The sequence below is a fragment of the Corapipo altera genome, unplaced genomic scaffold (assembly GCF_003945725.1).
Source record: "Corapipo altera isolate COAL_440 unplaced genomic scaffold, ASM394572v1 0, whole genome shotgun sequence".
Lineage (NCBI taxonomy): Eukaryota > Metazoa > Chordata > Aves > Passeriformes > Pipridae > Corapipo > Corapipo altera.
Window position 1 is genome coordinate 53527650 of NW_020884872.1, and position 15617 is coordinate 53543266.

Sequence of the window (15617 nt, forward strand, 5' to 3'; positions counted from 1 at the left end):
AAAAAGGTTTTTAGATACAACACTGAACATGCAGTAAAAAAATAATAGCTGCAGCACCAAAGAGTGCTTTATGTACTGTGTTGATTATCATTGACATGTTAAGCACCAATTTGGAGAGTAATGGATGCATAGATACTGTCACCGTGGAATGTGATTATCGTAAGCAGAAGCTGTCTAGGAGATGAAAGGATTATAATGTCTTCTAATTAATATTATTCTAAAGTAAATAACTGGTCAACTCCAATACTTCAGAAACATCTGTTTTAAATGAACTGTTCACTTTGTTACATAGGAAAGTGAAATGACTATTTATCTTCCAGTCACTTTATAAGGCATCCTTGTGTATAAAAAGGCATTTCATTAGCTTTAAATGACAGCTTTCCACATTTTGGAACACCTTCCTCTTTCAGGTAACAGCTCCAAATTTCTTTGAGTGAGACTTCCAAAGGTTTGCAGTCAGAGACCCAGCATGCCAGAAACCTTTTGTCAAAGGAGAAGTCTGGTGTGTCAACATATCCCAGGTATTTGCTCATCCTTGCTCCTGACTGGCTGACATATGGACCTTTGTGAACAGACACAAGTTTTGCATGGTGCATAAATCTGTCTTAGGGGCAATAATTTCTTACTGAAAAATAATGAAATATTAACAAAAAACATAATTGTATGCAAACATTATAAAACATTATTATTAATTTTCCTTTTACAAGAAAATAACAGTATGACAGTTCATGACAAAATAACAAAAGATTGCATAAGCCAAGAAGAAAAAAGCATAAAATCCAATGTTTTCTTTGCTTTTATACTCTTTTAGCTTCTTGTCATTGCTGCAGAGGATGCAATGAGCACATCATACATCTCTTGCATTGCTAAACCTGGGCAACTCCAAATACAGAGGAAAGACTGAAGAAGCCTCATTTCATTTATTTTAAAAATTTTGCTAATTTAAAAAAAAAAAGTTTACCTTTGAAAATGCAACAATTTTCAAAGAGATTGTTGCTAAGTACAAGGAGTTCATTACAAAATCCATGAGGTTCCACCAATCATGAATGTAGTCCTGTAGTCCACCATCCCACATCTGTTTAATTTCACCCCAGATAAAACCTGTAAATAGAACACAATTCATTAAGCATGAATATTAAATAAAAAAGGCTGTGACTATTCTAGACACTTATTTATAGATCTGGACACTACAGATTGATTCTCCTTACATCAAGTATAAAGAGTAGATAGATAAGTGCTCTAAAACCCAAACAAATAACCCTACCTCCAAAAAAGACCCCAAAAATAAACAACACACCAAAAAACTCCAACCAACCAAAAAAAACCCAAAACAAACAAAACCAAAAACTTCTGCTTGTACAAGAGCAATTTCTTTGGCTTTCTTCAATCTCTTTTGTCACAGTATCTTAGAAAGTACAAAAAGGGTCTTAAAACCTGTCACCAGTGCCAACTCAGTTCTTGGCAACCAATGTAAAATAATTCAAATTAGAAAATTTATGACTGCAGGAGTCAATCCAACACATTAATTTATTTTGATTGAAACCCACACAATAAGGAAGAGAATTTCTATTGTTATTCTTAATCCTGAACTAAAGTCTTTCTTTTCCATATGAAAGAGTAGTGTCTTCAGCAGGATGTTTTTTATTGATACCTTCCTTTGGGACATGAAGGAACGGAAACTGCTTTCCAGGTGAGCAGAGCACACATTGTGCTAGACACAGTGCAACAGAAATATTCAATCCCAATGGGAAATCTTGCAAGTTGTTTGACATGAACTTGGTTTAACAGCTTGAGAGACAACTGTGTGCAGACTCTTTAATGCTATAAACATTAAAACCTCTCTGAAGAAGATACTCCACACTATTGTATAATATGGTGCTGTGGTTTAAGCCCAGCCAGGAACCAAGGCCCATGCAGCTGCTTGCTCACTCCCCACCAGTCAGATCAGGGAGAGAAACAGGAGGGTAAAAGCTAGATAACTTGTAGGTTGAGAGATAGTTTAATAGGGAAAGCAAAAGCCACACACACAAGAAAAGCAAAACAAGGAATTAATTCACTGATTTCCATGGGCAGGCAGGTATTCAGCCATTACCAGGAAAGCAGGGACCCATCACACATAACAGTTACTTTGGAAGACAAACACCACCACTCCAAATCTTCCATTCCTTTCTCTTCCCCCCAGCTCATCATACTGAGCATGATGTCATATGGTATGGAATATTCCTTTGGTTAGTTCGGGTAACCTGTCCTGGTTGTGTCTCCTCCCAGCCTCCCATGCATCCCCAGTCTCCTTGTCAGTGTGGCAGTATGAAAAGTAGAAAAGGCCTTGGCTCTGTGTAAGCACTGCTCAGCAATAACAAAAGCATCTCCACATTATCAACCCTGCACTCAACACAAATCCAAAACACCCATACTAGCCACTGTGAAGGAAATTAACTCTATCCCAGTTGAAATCAGTATATACGGTAATAAAAAAACATGGAACATTTAGATGCATTTTTCATATTATTATCTACAGAGATTTTTTTAAGAACAATACCATTACAGCTTTTAATTTTTCACAGTTAATTATTTTCTTATAGGAATTTCTTACTTTCATGTTTATTAGAGGGACAAATAAGGCCAGTCTCTCACATTGATGTTGAGATACAGTTAATTCAACATGGTTTTTCTACACTTGCTTATCATATGTTCTTTTAGAAAATTTTGAGGAGATTTTGTGCAGGAGCCTATAGAGTTCTATCTCTCCTTCCTCTGAGCTTAATTGTCCTTGGATCTTAACATTTTGTCTTAATGGTGTTCTAGCTGACTGGATGGAAAACTTCGGATTTTTTTGCAAACATGATCCCGAAGAAGTGATACCTGATCTATTCTTGTTTGTGCCAGGTAGGTTTTTTGAGTTATTACAATTTAATTTGGTAGTGGTTTGGCTTGACCTTTCTGTCTCCTGATTGCTTTCTAAAAGAAAAGTTCCCTTCCTCACCAACTTCTGCCCTCAAACCTCTGACACATGGTCCCATCTTGTTTCCGTTTGTCATCACAGTAACCACAAAGCCTCAGGAGTATCTCAATCACCTGACTGATCCAGTAACTTTTATCTTCATAGGATTCATTTTCAGCCATGCCACATCACCATTTCAGCATTCTGCAGAGCTGGGACAACACATTCTGTGAAAGGACCATGCTGGGAACACGTGGACAGAAAAGTGGGATATACTAATTTTACTGTCTCCAATAGCCTAGACAGGTTGATTGAAACTCTAGCTATACTTTAGCAGATAAAACTAATAAACAAAATATAGCACTGTTATGAAGCTAACTTATTTTCAAGCTGCAATCATGATGTGTCACAGTGAGAAAACAGATGAACATGACTGCATGGCAGGAGTCAATATCCACTGTATAATGCTACATTGCTGCTGTTAACTGCCCAAGTGCCATCACAAAGGGAACACACCTTCCCAGGGCTACTAGGCAGGCTCCTATATGCCTGCCTGTTTCAGCCTGTGAAATGACTTAACCACTTCCTCTTCAAAGACCTGGTCACTCATGATCCATATATGTTAAGTATGAACATGGTGACAGCAGCTCTAGCTCCTCCTTCTCTCCACAGTCCCCTCCAACCTTCACCATGCAGGCCATGAACTTACAAATGTCCCTGCTTGCACTTCTACTACCTTTCAGGTATAACATGTTAAGCATTGTTAGGTCATAAAAGCAGCTATTTTGTGGGCTGCAATATATCCTTCACATTTCAGACACTGCTCTAAATCACCCCTGCCTCACCCGCAGAATTGCACATACAAATCACTGCTCTGCTCAGGAGGAGACCTGGCTTAAGGCTCAGAGGAGATCTGGAGCTGAAGGCTGTCTAATAGAGATACAGCCCCTAAGTCTCAGTGTTAGAAAACAGTGCCTTGCTCTTTTTCATTTAATAAATACAGATGTAATTGCAGGATCTTTAAACTGGGAAGACTGCTATGGCATAGAAAGCAGACAGTTGGACTGATAGAAGATCCTCAAATAAAAAGGCTTTGTAGAAATCAATATACACATAGAATTAAATGGTTTTTTCGTAACTCAACAGAGTTAAGAATTCTCTTTAAAATACTCTTTAAAAACAGAGCGTAAATAGAATGTGATGAATAATAGGATGAATGCTTAAACAAGAGGATCTAGGTTCATTAAATTCTTTTGCCAAGATATTCCATGGTTCACAACCAGTCAAAGACATGAACTTACACACACTGCAACAGGGCTGTTCTGTGTAAGATTGTTGCTCAGCATCATATGCTTTGACAGCACTGCCTAAAATATAATAGGATTATGTAGAGATTGAAAAAGAAATGCTGACTAACACTGCTGCATTTGATCTGTTTTGTGAGTGAAAACTGTTTTCCCAAGCACTTCTTGGGCCTCAGAAAATGAAATGTAATTGTAAAGCCGACAGTAACAGAGAAATACAGACCTATTATAGAATAGTGGAAGAGAGTACATGGCTGTTGTAAATTTGATAATTTTGAATTAGAAACACAACTAATCCAAGCTACCAGCAATTTTGAAGTCATTTGTCAGCTGATAGTTCTGAATATACTTTGACATCGTAAAGGTGGTGGTTCTAATTTTTTCTTAGTTCAAGACAACTTTTATGTTCATCCTGATGCAGGGCTTGTTCTTTCCACACAAACATCAATGGAAACCCAAAAATCCCACATTTTGGTTGTAATGGAGATGTGATAGCTTAATCTTCTTGTCAGCCAAAGCATCTAAGTGCACACTCCATATATAAATGCACTTCCTGAGATCTTATGTGAATCCAGAGAATTTGAAGCTAGGCTGATGGATGGATGTTATGTTTGTGACAGACACACAGTCCATGTATGCACAGCAGAGCTTCCCAAACATGAATTTTTGAATGAAAATCTTGGTACAAAGTCCTAAGATTGACTGCTCAAATTCACAGCTCCAGGGCAATCTCACCATGAAATCTGTGATCAGCCTTTGCAGCTACCAGGTCTCTATGGCTAGGTATCCTTAGGGGTGCTTAATTGGAGAATTGAATGCTGGGAGAACTGGGATCTCTGGAGTTCTGTAAAGCCTCCCAAGTGTACCTGAAGGGCTATTCTAGAAAAGTGTACTCTGAAATCTCAGCGCCTTTATGCAAAGCTGATGACTTCCCTAAGGCCCAGTGAGCTTACATGATGAAGCTATTCTGAGCCACAAACCTCAGGGACTTCCAGTGGTGCTGTTTAGGTTTGATTTATGGTCACCTAGCCAGAGGTCTTGAAATCTCGTAGATCATAACTGTATCTTTTTGCAAGAAGGAAGAGTCTGGGGGGAAGAAGTCAGTCAACTCTTATCTTCACCCAGTGACACAATATGCCAGTTTTGTTCCGTTATATTAATTGGGAGAATCAGGAAAAAACTAGGAAAATCTATGTATTTTTTAAAAAAAAGAAAAATAAATCCAGAGATCAGAGCAGCACTATCTCTGACCTTGCACACTTTCATTTTCTATTTAGAAGACTTATGGATAGCTGGATCGTACCTGACTTTATTCTGTAAAGAGACTTTAGGGCAATTCCAAAACATGACCTGACATAAGAGAAGACATGCAGGGGTAAGACTGTCTAATAGAGGCACTGTTACAGGTAGGAAAGACAACTAGAGTCCAGGCACTGCCTGCTTATTAATGTGCCAAAGCAGCAATGTTATCACATGCTGTTAGAGCTCATGTCAAAGCTATGTATTCAGCAACAAGAAAGGTGATGCCTCAACAAAACAGAGGGGACATAACCAGCTTGCACGCAGGTACTGGGGTAAAAGAAGGAGGAACCAGCCAAATACAAGGGATAGATCTAAAAGCAATAGTCTTTTAGACAGTCAGGCTGGGGACAATTCATTGCCCAAAGCCCCCTTTACCTCTCTGGGAGGAAACAAGCATCTCCAAGGCAAGAACCCTGTCATCTGCAGGTGGGTCAATCTTCCCACTGACTGAAAAGGGAGCTATGAGGATCAGGCTGAATTAAAAGAGATGTCTAACTTCCAGGTGCCTCTATTTAGCTGAAATAATCCCACTCAGAGTAGATTTCACTATTTTAGCTGGATAATTTTTGATATCAGTCTCTTTGCTCCAACTGTGTCTTTCCTATCTCAGCACATCAGCTGGATGTCACACCTGCCTCTTAGACCCTCATCTATCCATTCCATGCTGTTATCATTTACTGCCACTTGCGAGGAAATTATCGACATTATGCAGCTCTTCCACCTCATTAATCAAGGACCTAAATTGAAAAGTTGAGGGTGAGACTTTCAAACACTTGCTGCATTGTTTATAACTAGATATTGTAGCAGTAAAAGAGAAATAACAGCATGAATATTTTGAAACAGATTGAGATGACAGAAACAAATTTCATTAAATGCCCCACGGTTTTAATGGGATGAAATAGACATAAATTCAGGGCAGGAATCCCATAGACCACATGAGGCCTTGGGAATGACAGACACCATGGAGAGATTTTGTAAAGCACTGTGATACATGCAAACTGATCAATGCAACCATTTGATTGAAGTTCAGTTTGCCTAAAGAAAGGAACTAAAATATATCAGAAAAAAATGAAATCTGTGTGCTAAGTATTTGCTAAGTATTTTTTTTTTGCAGTAAACATTTCGAAATATTAATGAAAAAAGTTCTTTCTTCTAAAAAAACCACTACATATTGTAAAATTAAATTTTATTCAAAGTAAAAAAATGTATAGAAATTAAAATCCTTCTTACTGAAGAACAAAGGGCACTTAAATAAGAATGTTCTTAGAAAAATAACATCTTTAATTATAATTATAACACTTTAAAAAAATTCTTAGGAATTGAGTAGTAGGTATCACATACTACCTATGATTAATGTGTAGATACGTAAATACATATACACTAATAAGACTAGCTTTTATTTCAGATATTTATCTAGAGATTTTGGGTTTGAAGTTGTATTTCCAGTCTTGAAATGTTTGGATAATAGACATTGACATGTCTTTTCAAAAATATGGACCTGCTTTTCTTCTCATAAATTAAGGATCCATTGGCAAACCTTGCAACTTTGAGCATGGGCAGCAGCTCAACACTTTCACAAAAGTTCTTTGTCTCTTTGGATAAAGCCTTGGGTTAGACACAATATTTTTTTGTGCTGGTAGATGACTTTCAGATGGAAAATATTTTGGATCTATCCAGTTTGATCCATTATAGCATTATAGCTACCCAGACCTGTAATTTTACTCTTAAGGAACACATTTCAGCTTCAGGGAAAAGATACAAATGACAAATAACTTCCCAATGAAATCCATTTAAAGGTGGTTTAAGTTCTAAGACAAAAATATTTAGATACACCCTGTCTAAATTCCTATTTTGTACTGAAACCTGAGCAAATGAAGAAAACAATTTTCCAGCAACTGTGGCATTTCACAAAAATTTATGCCATCTCCGCAACACTTTTGTTGTTTATAATTATAATTATGGTTAAAGTCTGTGAATAATAACATCAAAATTTGCCAGCGAAAGATATGAAAGCCAGTATCCTGAACTATTTTTGGTTTCCAAAAGATTTGTGTATCCCTAGCTAATTTTGGCCTTACCTTTCCCACAAAAGGTTGGTTGCTCTGCGCTATTTTTGTTCCTTACCATTAAGTGATGGGAAGGAAGGGGTTCCTCAAGGTCAATCTCTGCATGCCAAGATCAACAACAACCTTTCAGTATGTTTCTTGGAGAACATATTTTTACTGGGCTGTGAAATCATTTAACTGACAAAATTAACTTTGCCCTACTATGTAGTATAGCGTTTTTCACAGTTACAAGAACTGAGACAAGCTGCTAATGATCTAAAGCTCTCTGAAGACAAAGAAAGTCATTCCAGGGAATTCAGTGAGAATTGATGAGGCTTGAAATAGCTCTTCTGCTTTACACCTGGACTGATGAACTGATCTCTGCTGAAGGTATATGAAGGTAACAGAGGAGTGGAGAGGCATCCTGGCATAATTCAGGGGCTCCCAATCTCTGTGGGATATTTTGTTAATAGAGTACAGCTATTTCAAGAGAACATGCACAAAATCAAACACAAGTCTTCTGCTTTTCCCTGCAGAAATGGCTGTTTGTGAGGGGAATAACCGTGCACAGTGTCTGGGTCCTGCGCCAGGACAGGCAAAGAGGCACTAAAGAGGCCAGAGGCACCATTTATGTCTGATCTCTCTTTCCAGGAAAGTTATACTCATATATTTATAAATATTTTTTAAATTTAGGACTGATTTTCACTGGAATACCAAAAAATGCACATGGCTACCCATATTTAACTGGAGATTGTGGCACCACTGAAAGTGCTTCCCAAAGAAAAAGTGTTCCGGCTTTTTTTTCATCATCAAAACAAAACATTTTTCCTTTTCCCTCCATTTCGGAAATGGCAAGACCATTCTAGATCAAATCATAAAGTACAAAAAGCCACATATCAGCCAACATCACCAACAACCAAAGAATAAAATAAATCTATACATATTATCCTCTACATCTGTTCCCTGGCATGTGTCAATTAATACTAACTATTTAATTTTTTACACAACACTTTCTTGACCAAATTTAGAAGATGATGCAGAAGGTACTCGGAACCCTTATGATCAATTATTCTGAAGTGTCTTGCTCTATCATAGGTCTGTATGTACATTGTGCTAAGTACTAACAAGAATGTACACTCATATATCCCACCAGCAGTTTGCTAACCACAAATGTCTGCAGTTTGCACAGTTCCCAAACATCCACATTCTCTATAGATTCACATACTCCAAGAGCATAAACCATTCTGACAGAAAGGATGGGGAATACATTGTTCAAGAGACCCAGTAAGGCTGCATTCCTGCTCCAAGCAGTCTTCTGAACAATGTAAATACAATGAACATTTAAGTATGCCCATAAAAGAGAAGAAAACTCACCAAACAAATTTGCCTAGAAAATGTTCTCTTTGCTGCAGCCACCCTGATCAGCTGGAAGGGAACTTTTTAAACACAACTACTGAACACTAAGTTTGTCTGGTTGATGGCTTTCTCCTCTGGATTTTGTATCACTCTCTGGTGAACCAAATGCTCACTGCAAGGACGTTTAGTACTGCTAGGTTTGAGGTCATGGTTTAGGGCAGAAGAACAAGGTATGAAAAGTCTACAGGAATCAATATGATCCTTATGTGAGCTGCAGTTAAGGTACACAGAGGGTGAAGCTGGGTCTTATTTCATCTCCCCTCTGCATCACTGCTATCATGGTCAGAGGCTACTCAGCAACTGGATAGGGAATTTGGTGATGGGAAATATTGTTCTTCCTTGCTTTCTCCCAAGATGGTATTCTTGATTTTCCTATCCTTTTTTTCAGTGGTGATGGATTCTCAAGTATAGCACATAGGCCTATGTTTCTGTAGTGTGAAGCATCTTTCACGCTTGGGAGATCTCAACCAACAGCTAATAAGAAGAACAGAATTAATTTTCCTTATAAACCAAGGCTTGTTTATTATTTGTTTAGACGCAAGGATGGGAGATTCTGACTCTTCTTACTGAGAGATTTTTCCTCAACTACTTCTTAAAGTTATAACAGTCTTATTATACTGACTTATTGTTGTACAGATAATCACCACACACTGGAGCACCACTTGTGTAATCATCTAATCATGTAAAAGACAAAATTAATGCAGAAGTTTCCTTAAGAGACTTTTAAAAATGTCGATAGTCTCCATGGAAATACAACAAATACAGACATTTCTTGCAAGTCTACTACTTTAGCGACACTTTTAACATGTGCTAATTATGCACAGTCACCCTTCTATTACATAGTAATACTATTTGATCTCTGGAGAGCTCAGATTGTTATGGACAGCGTTGAAACTTCTTAAATTCTATGAACTATCTGTATGCTGAAATTCATGTTGACAAGAAGGCTGAAACATAGAGCTCCTCTTCCTCTCTTCATTTTAAGAGAGATAACTATTAAAATGCAAACTACATGCAGAGCTATTTGAATTCAGAGAAAAGCAAAGAATTCTATTGTTCAAAATGTTAATAGTTTTGACATGTAGTTGCTGCTCCAGGATAACCTTTGCTTTGTGGAAAGTATTTACTTGGTCATGTTTCCAGTTTCAAAGAACTATCACCCTAGAGCCACATAAGTTTTGACTCAAATGACAAAATTTTTTGTCTACATCCAGAAAATGGCAAAATATCTCTATGTATCTCATATTTAGTCTCCCTTGTGTAACTGGGAGACTCTTTTACAGGAAACTGCTTAACTGTATGGTTTGAAGACGAAACAACAGACTAAATTGCAGCCTGTAAACTAACCTTAGCTTATTGATAAGGACTTAAGGAAAGTATTAAGCTTATTAAAAGATGATTAGATTACAGCCTATATTATGTGAACAGGAAATGAGCAGGTTTTGGCTGAGAATCATTCCTTTAAAAACAACAACAACCCTCAAAACCAACCAACTGAAATAAAATCCCCAACAACCAAAAAAACAGAAAAACACCCATACAAACAAAAAAAGCTAAAATAGACACATTCACCACATGCTGTAAACTGAAATGTCCTGTGGAGATGTGTCTGTCTCCGTCAACGACAGGGGGAATTTAGGCCTAATGAATTGCCTGAGATTACAATGGGTGAATCTGAGGCCTTATTATTTGGGTGGGTTAAGGCACTACAGCAAACAAATTCTGATAGCTGAATATAGAAAATGTGAAACTGGAACAACAGGAAACCTCTAGTTAGGAAACACTAGAGACCAGCGTGTAAAACACATCAGTTTAGATGCAAGAGATTTTGGAAGGGGCAGTTTCTCTGAACACCATAGTCCAGATTAACCACAAACTATTTAACCACATGGTATCTGACTACTGATCTTTACCCATGCTTGTGAGGTTTTGTTTACGCAAGAGTTTCCCGTGACTTGATCTGTGCTGCTTGCAGATGATGGGTTTGTTCAAAACAGGCAGTACTAGTGTAATCTGGCCATATGTGTCTATACTGTAAATATTAAAGTTCCTTTTAGAAATGATATGCATCTTGACAGTCGTAATTCTCAGGGTTAATGGCTTCTTCAACCAAGTGCTTTGGAATGTGGGTTACTCAAACCTCTTCCTAAGTAAACAACGCTGTTAGAGGTTGAGGGCGATGGAGACTCTTCCTTTTCCCACTGCATGTTTTCTGGAGAGGAGCTAATCGCCAAAATTTTAGAATTGCCTTTACCAGAAGCTAGCTCTTGCCCTTCTCAAATTGTGCCTTTTTCTTTGGGCTCCAAAGAATGAAACCATTCACTTTGGCATGTAAAGGTCTATGTGTCGGCTATGCATTTGTTCTTATTATCCTTTAGCCTTGGGATGCTGTAAAAGCAGATACTGACCACCTGCTATTTTGGAAGACCAGACAGAAAAGCTACTAATATCTCCTCTAGGCATGGCACAGCACAGAAGATTCCCTGGCTCCTCCTCGTCAGTGCAGCATTTATTTCTAAGGAAGCAATGTATCAAGTTAATGATTTTTATATCGGTTTCTCATTTCTTGATAGTACAAAACCGGGGAAATTAATTGGAGGAATTTTTTTTAAAGTATTTAAATGTAAAACTCACCTACTGAAGTTAGTCTGACTTATCTGTAGGAAGTGTCACTCCAGACATCCTGCTGGATTGAATAATTCTTTTGCAATAATGCTAGATATTGGGGGTTTTTTAATGTACTAGAAATATTTACCTAGCAAAGGACAACAAAGTTTACAGTGAGGGCTGGTGGTGAGAACAGCTGTGCTACCATGGGGGAAATCTCAGAAAGCAGTTCACGTGTGGAAGGCAGGTCGTTCTGACAGCCTCCCTACAAGTAAGTGTACACAGGGTTTTCAGTCATGCATACTTGTTCTCCTACGTGAAAGACAGATGTAGACCTCCTGCTTCCCACAGTGCTCTACCAAGGTAGAGGAAAAGCCACTAAATTATTGCTCTCTGGAACATCAGGCACCGCCAATCAGTGTATTACGAATTCAACACTGCATTGTAAATTATATAGGATCAATGATACCAAAAGCCTTGTTAGTTTCATTACTCTAAAAGAACCCAGGTGTTTCGGAAAAAGAGAAGAGACACTATCTTAATGGGAAGCTCTAGAAGAGGTAACAGTATCAAAATCCCTCCAAAATTTCAGAAAAGTTTGTGCATGAACCTATGTGATGATGATTTTAATGAATATATGAAACTTAAATTTTTGTAGTTAAGACTACTAAATCCCTCCTTCTGTAAATTAAGACAAGTGTATTTGGCCTCATCTGGTCCAACTTATGTTGATTCCTAAAATAAGAAACAGGGAAGAGACCACAGCACACTGAGAGGTAGACAGGCAAAGGTAGGGAGGACCTAGGATACTTCTAAGATCACAAGAAGACAGGAAGGAAGAATCACACAGGAAGACATTTAAGGATGACATCGCCCACACAAAGTAGGCTTCCAATAAGCCCAGACCGAAATTTTTATTTTAAACTATCAGGATAGAGTGGTAATATTTTCTTCCATTTTAAAAGTGCTAGGGAATTTTCTTATTCCTTCTGATGTAGAACATTTGCTTTTAAGTTGCATGACAAGTTCTCATCACTGTTTTTGCACAGAAAAATTACTCTGCATGCATATTTTAATGAAAATACTCACTTGAAAATGCTGGTCATCATATTTTCAATACATGGGTCTGTCATATTAGAAGGAAGCATACTGTAGGTAACTAAGGTTAATAATAATGCTTCAGAAATTACATTATGCCTCATTCCAATACATGAAAAATAATTATTGTGACAAAGGGATCCTTTTTTAAAAGTAGCCTAACGAATTAAAAAAATGGACACTTACAAGAATCAGAACAATTTCTAGCTTGAAGAAAATAGATATTAAAAAGAATAGCAATATGTATGTTTCGGGCTCTGCTTAATCACAGGAAGGAACCCTGATATACTTTTTTTCCCCTCACTGTAATATATCAGATGGTGAAACTTTGAATTTTTAAACTCTGGCGTTTGTCTATGTTGTCAACTACTCTTGCTAGGTATTGGAGGAGACAGACCATTTTCCTGCTTTGGTAGGTCAATAATTCATGACAGAACTCTACTGGATTCTGCCTCAGGAATGCATGGCAAAACTGCAGGGGTCAAAACACTTTTCACTGTATTTTCTTTAGTAATACATTTACCCAGGACCCACGGTAATATCATCCACTCGACGATAGTTGGTGGCGGTCCCTGCATGCTCAGGTCTGACCTGTCGATGTGCTGAGAGGCAAGCAACAGCAGGAACAGAAAAGTCAAGTAGGATGCAGTATGGCAGATAAATTTGATAAATGGCTTTCTGATGAACAGCCCTAATGGGCTTTTAGGAGCTATCAGGTAGCACACAGAGAAGATTGGAAAAAGGAGTCCTATCACAACACATGTCAACATCTTCACAACCCAGTGTCGCCTCCGCCATCCGGGGAACTCGTCGTACCAGCGGGATGCGAGCAGCTGCTGGCAGTTGGGCTGAGCAACAAACTACGGAGAAAAGAAAGGCAGACAGTTAGTTTTTTGTTACCTCTGTAAAGTTCTTTGCATGCGATGTCAGTTAAGTAATTTTTAGATAGAGATTTTAAAAGAAAAAAAAAACATAGCCTATGCAAGCTCACCCATACTGACAATACCAGTAAGACAGCGCCAGGTCAGCCTGCCTTTCCTTCAACGCAAAAAGTATAGTACAAAGTTATCAGCATTTACTTTTCACAGTAAAGCTTGACTTCCCCATACAAGGAGCCAAAAGACTGCAACACAAGTATTTCCATTATTTAACCAGCAACATCTCTGGAGAATTCACAGAACATGAGGTGAAAGTCAATATGAAACAAACAGCACAACAGCACAACTGAAATGTGTAAGCAGTGAAACTGAATTCCACAGCCGTGAACAAACTCTTCTCAATATGTTCCCTGCTAACTCTCTAAAAATCAGGCTTACATGCTTTAATACTGACAAAACTCTTAAAAATACATGACAAAAGTCTTTCACAATAGGAACTAAGCACTAAGATTCCCCACTGTTTCACTAACCCTTGTCAGGATATACTCCTATCCTGTGCAATATTTTATGCTCTGTCTGATCCTTAAAATTTAATTTCATCAAAACCCTCAAACCCATATTTAATATTTTTCAGATAGCTTTTTATAGAAGCTTTAAGTATATTCAAGGGTTTATGTCATACCTTTCACTGATCACTAGTTCCTGTTTCCCTAATGTTTTCTTTTATAAAGGGGACACAGAGTAACCCTATCCTAGAGTTGACACAAAACGCATAAAATAGAAACAAACAAACATAACCCTCCACAACAAACAATAAAACAACAAAAAAACAAACCAACCAAATAAAACAAACAAATAAGTGGGAAAAAAAAACCAAACAAAAAACCCCCAACAACACAAAAAGAGAAAAGAAAGAAAATAAGCATTTTTCTTCTGTTCCTGTGGTGAGTTGACCCTGCTGGATGCCAGGTGCCCACCAGCACTGCACTATTACTCCACTCCTCAGCTGGGTAGGGGAAGGAGAAAAGATACAAGGAAAGGCTAGTGGATGGAGATAAGGACAGGGAGAGATCACTCACCAGTTACCATCACAGACAAAACAGACTCAGCTTTGGGAAATTAGTTTATTACTCATCAAACCAGAGCAGGATAAACAGAAATAAAAGCAAATCTTAAAAATAGCTTCCTCCTACCCCTCCCTTCTTCCCAGGCTTAACTTCACTTCAGAGTTCTTTATCTCCACCTCTACACTGGTGCAGAGGGATGGGGAATGGGGGCTGAGGTCAGTTCATCACACATTGTCCCTTCTGCTCCTTCCTCCTCAAGGGAAGGAATCCTCACACTCTTCCCCTGCTCCATCGTGGGGTCCCTTCCATGGCAGACAGTGCCTCATGAATGTCTACAACATTAGTCCTTCCCTCTGGCTCCAGTTCTTCATGAGCTGCTCCTGTGTGGGTCCCTTTCCACAGGGTGCAGTCCTTCAGGAACAGACTGCTTCAGCATGGATCCCCCATGGGGTCACATGTTCTACCAGAAAAATTGCTCCAGTGTGGGCTCCTCTCTTCACAGGTCCTGCCAGGAGCCTGCACCAGTGCAGACTTCCCATGGGGTCACAGCCTCCTTTGGTCATCCACCTGCTCCAGTGTGGAGTCCCTTAGGGCCTGCAGGTGAGTATTTGCTCCACCATGGACCTCCATGGGCTGCACGGGGACAGTCTGCCACAAGACGGTCTTCTTCACCACCTGCAGGGGAATCTCTGCTCTGGTGCTTAGAGCACCTCCTTCCCCTCTTTCTCCACTGACCTTGGTGCAGAGTTGTTTTGCTCACATATTCTCACTCCTCTTTTCTCTGTCTGAAGTTGTTCCTGTGCAGTAACTTTCCCCTTCTTAAATCTGCTATATCAAGGTGCTACCATCACCACTGATAGGCTTGGCCTTGGCCAGTGTCAGGTCTTGGAGCCAGCTGGCATCAAACATGAGGGAAGGGAGGAAGCTTCTGGCAGCTTCTTACAGAAGCCACCCCTGTA

General features: G+C 38.7%; 1 protein-coding gene across 3 annotated transcripts in view; it reads right to left on the reverse strand.

Annotated features, from left to right (window-relative positions):
* Nucleotides 1–15617, reverse strand: part of TRPC4 (transient receptor potential cation channel subfamily C member 4) — a 130845-nt gene that overhangs the window by 22318 nt on the left and 92910 nt on the right. For 2 of the 3 annotated variants that reach the window (XM_027647399.1, XM_027647406.1), the window contains exons 4-5: nucleotides 13237–13573; nucleotides 962–1101 (exon numbers count right to left, since the gene is read on the reverse strand). In XM_027647399.1, coding sequence (XP_027503200.1) covers nucleotides 962–1101; nucleotides 13237–13573 — 477 coding nt within the window. Of the gene's footprint in view, nucleotides 1–961; nucleotides 1102–13236; nucleotides 13574–15617 lie in introns of those variants that run through there. The other variant, XM_027647415.1, reaches the window with a different exon arrangement.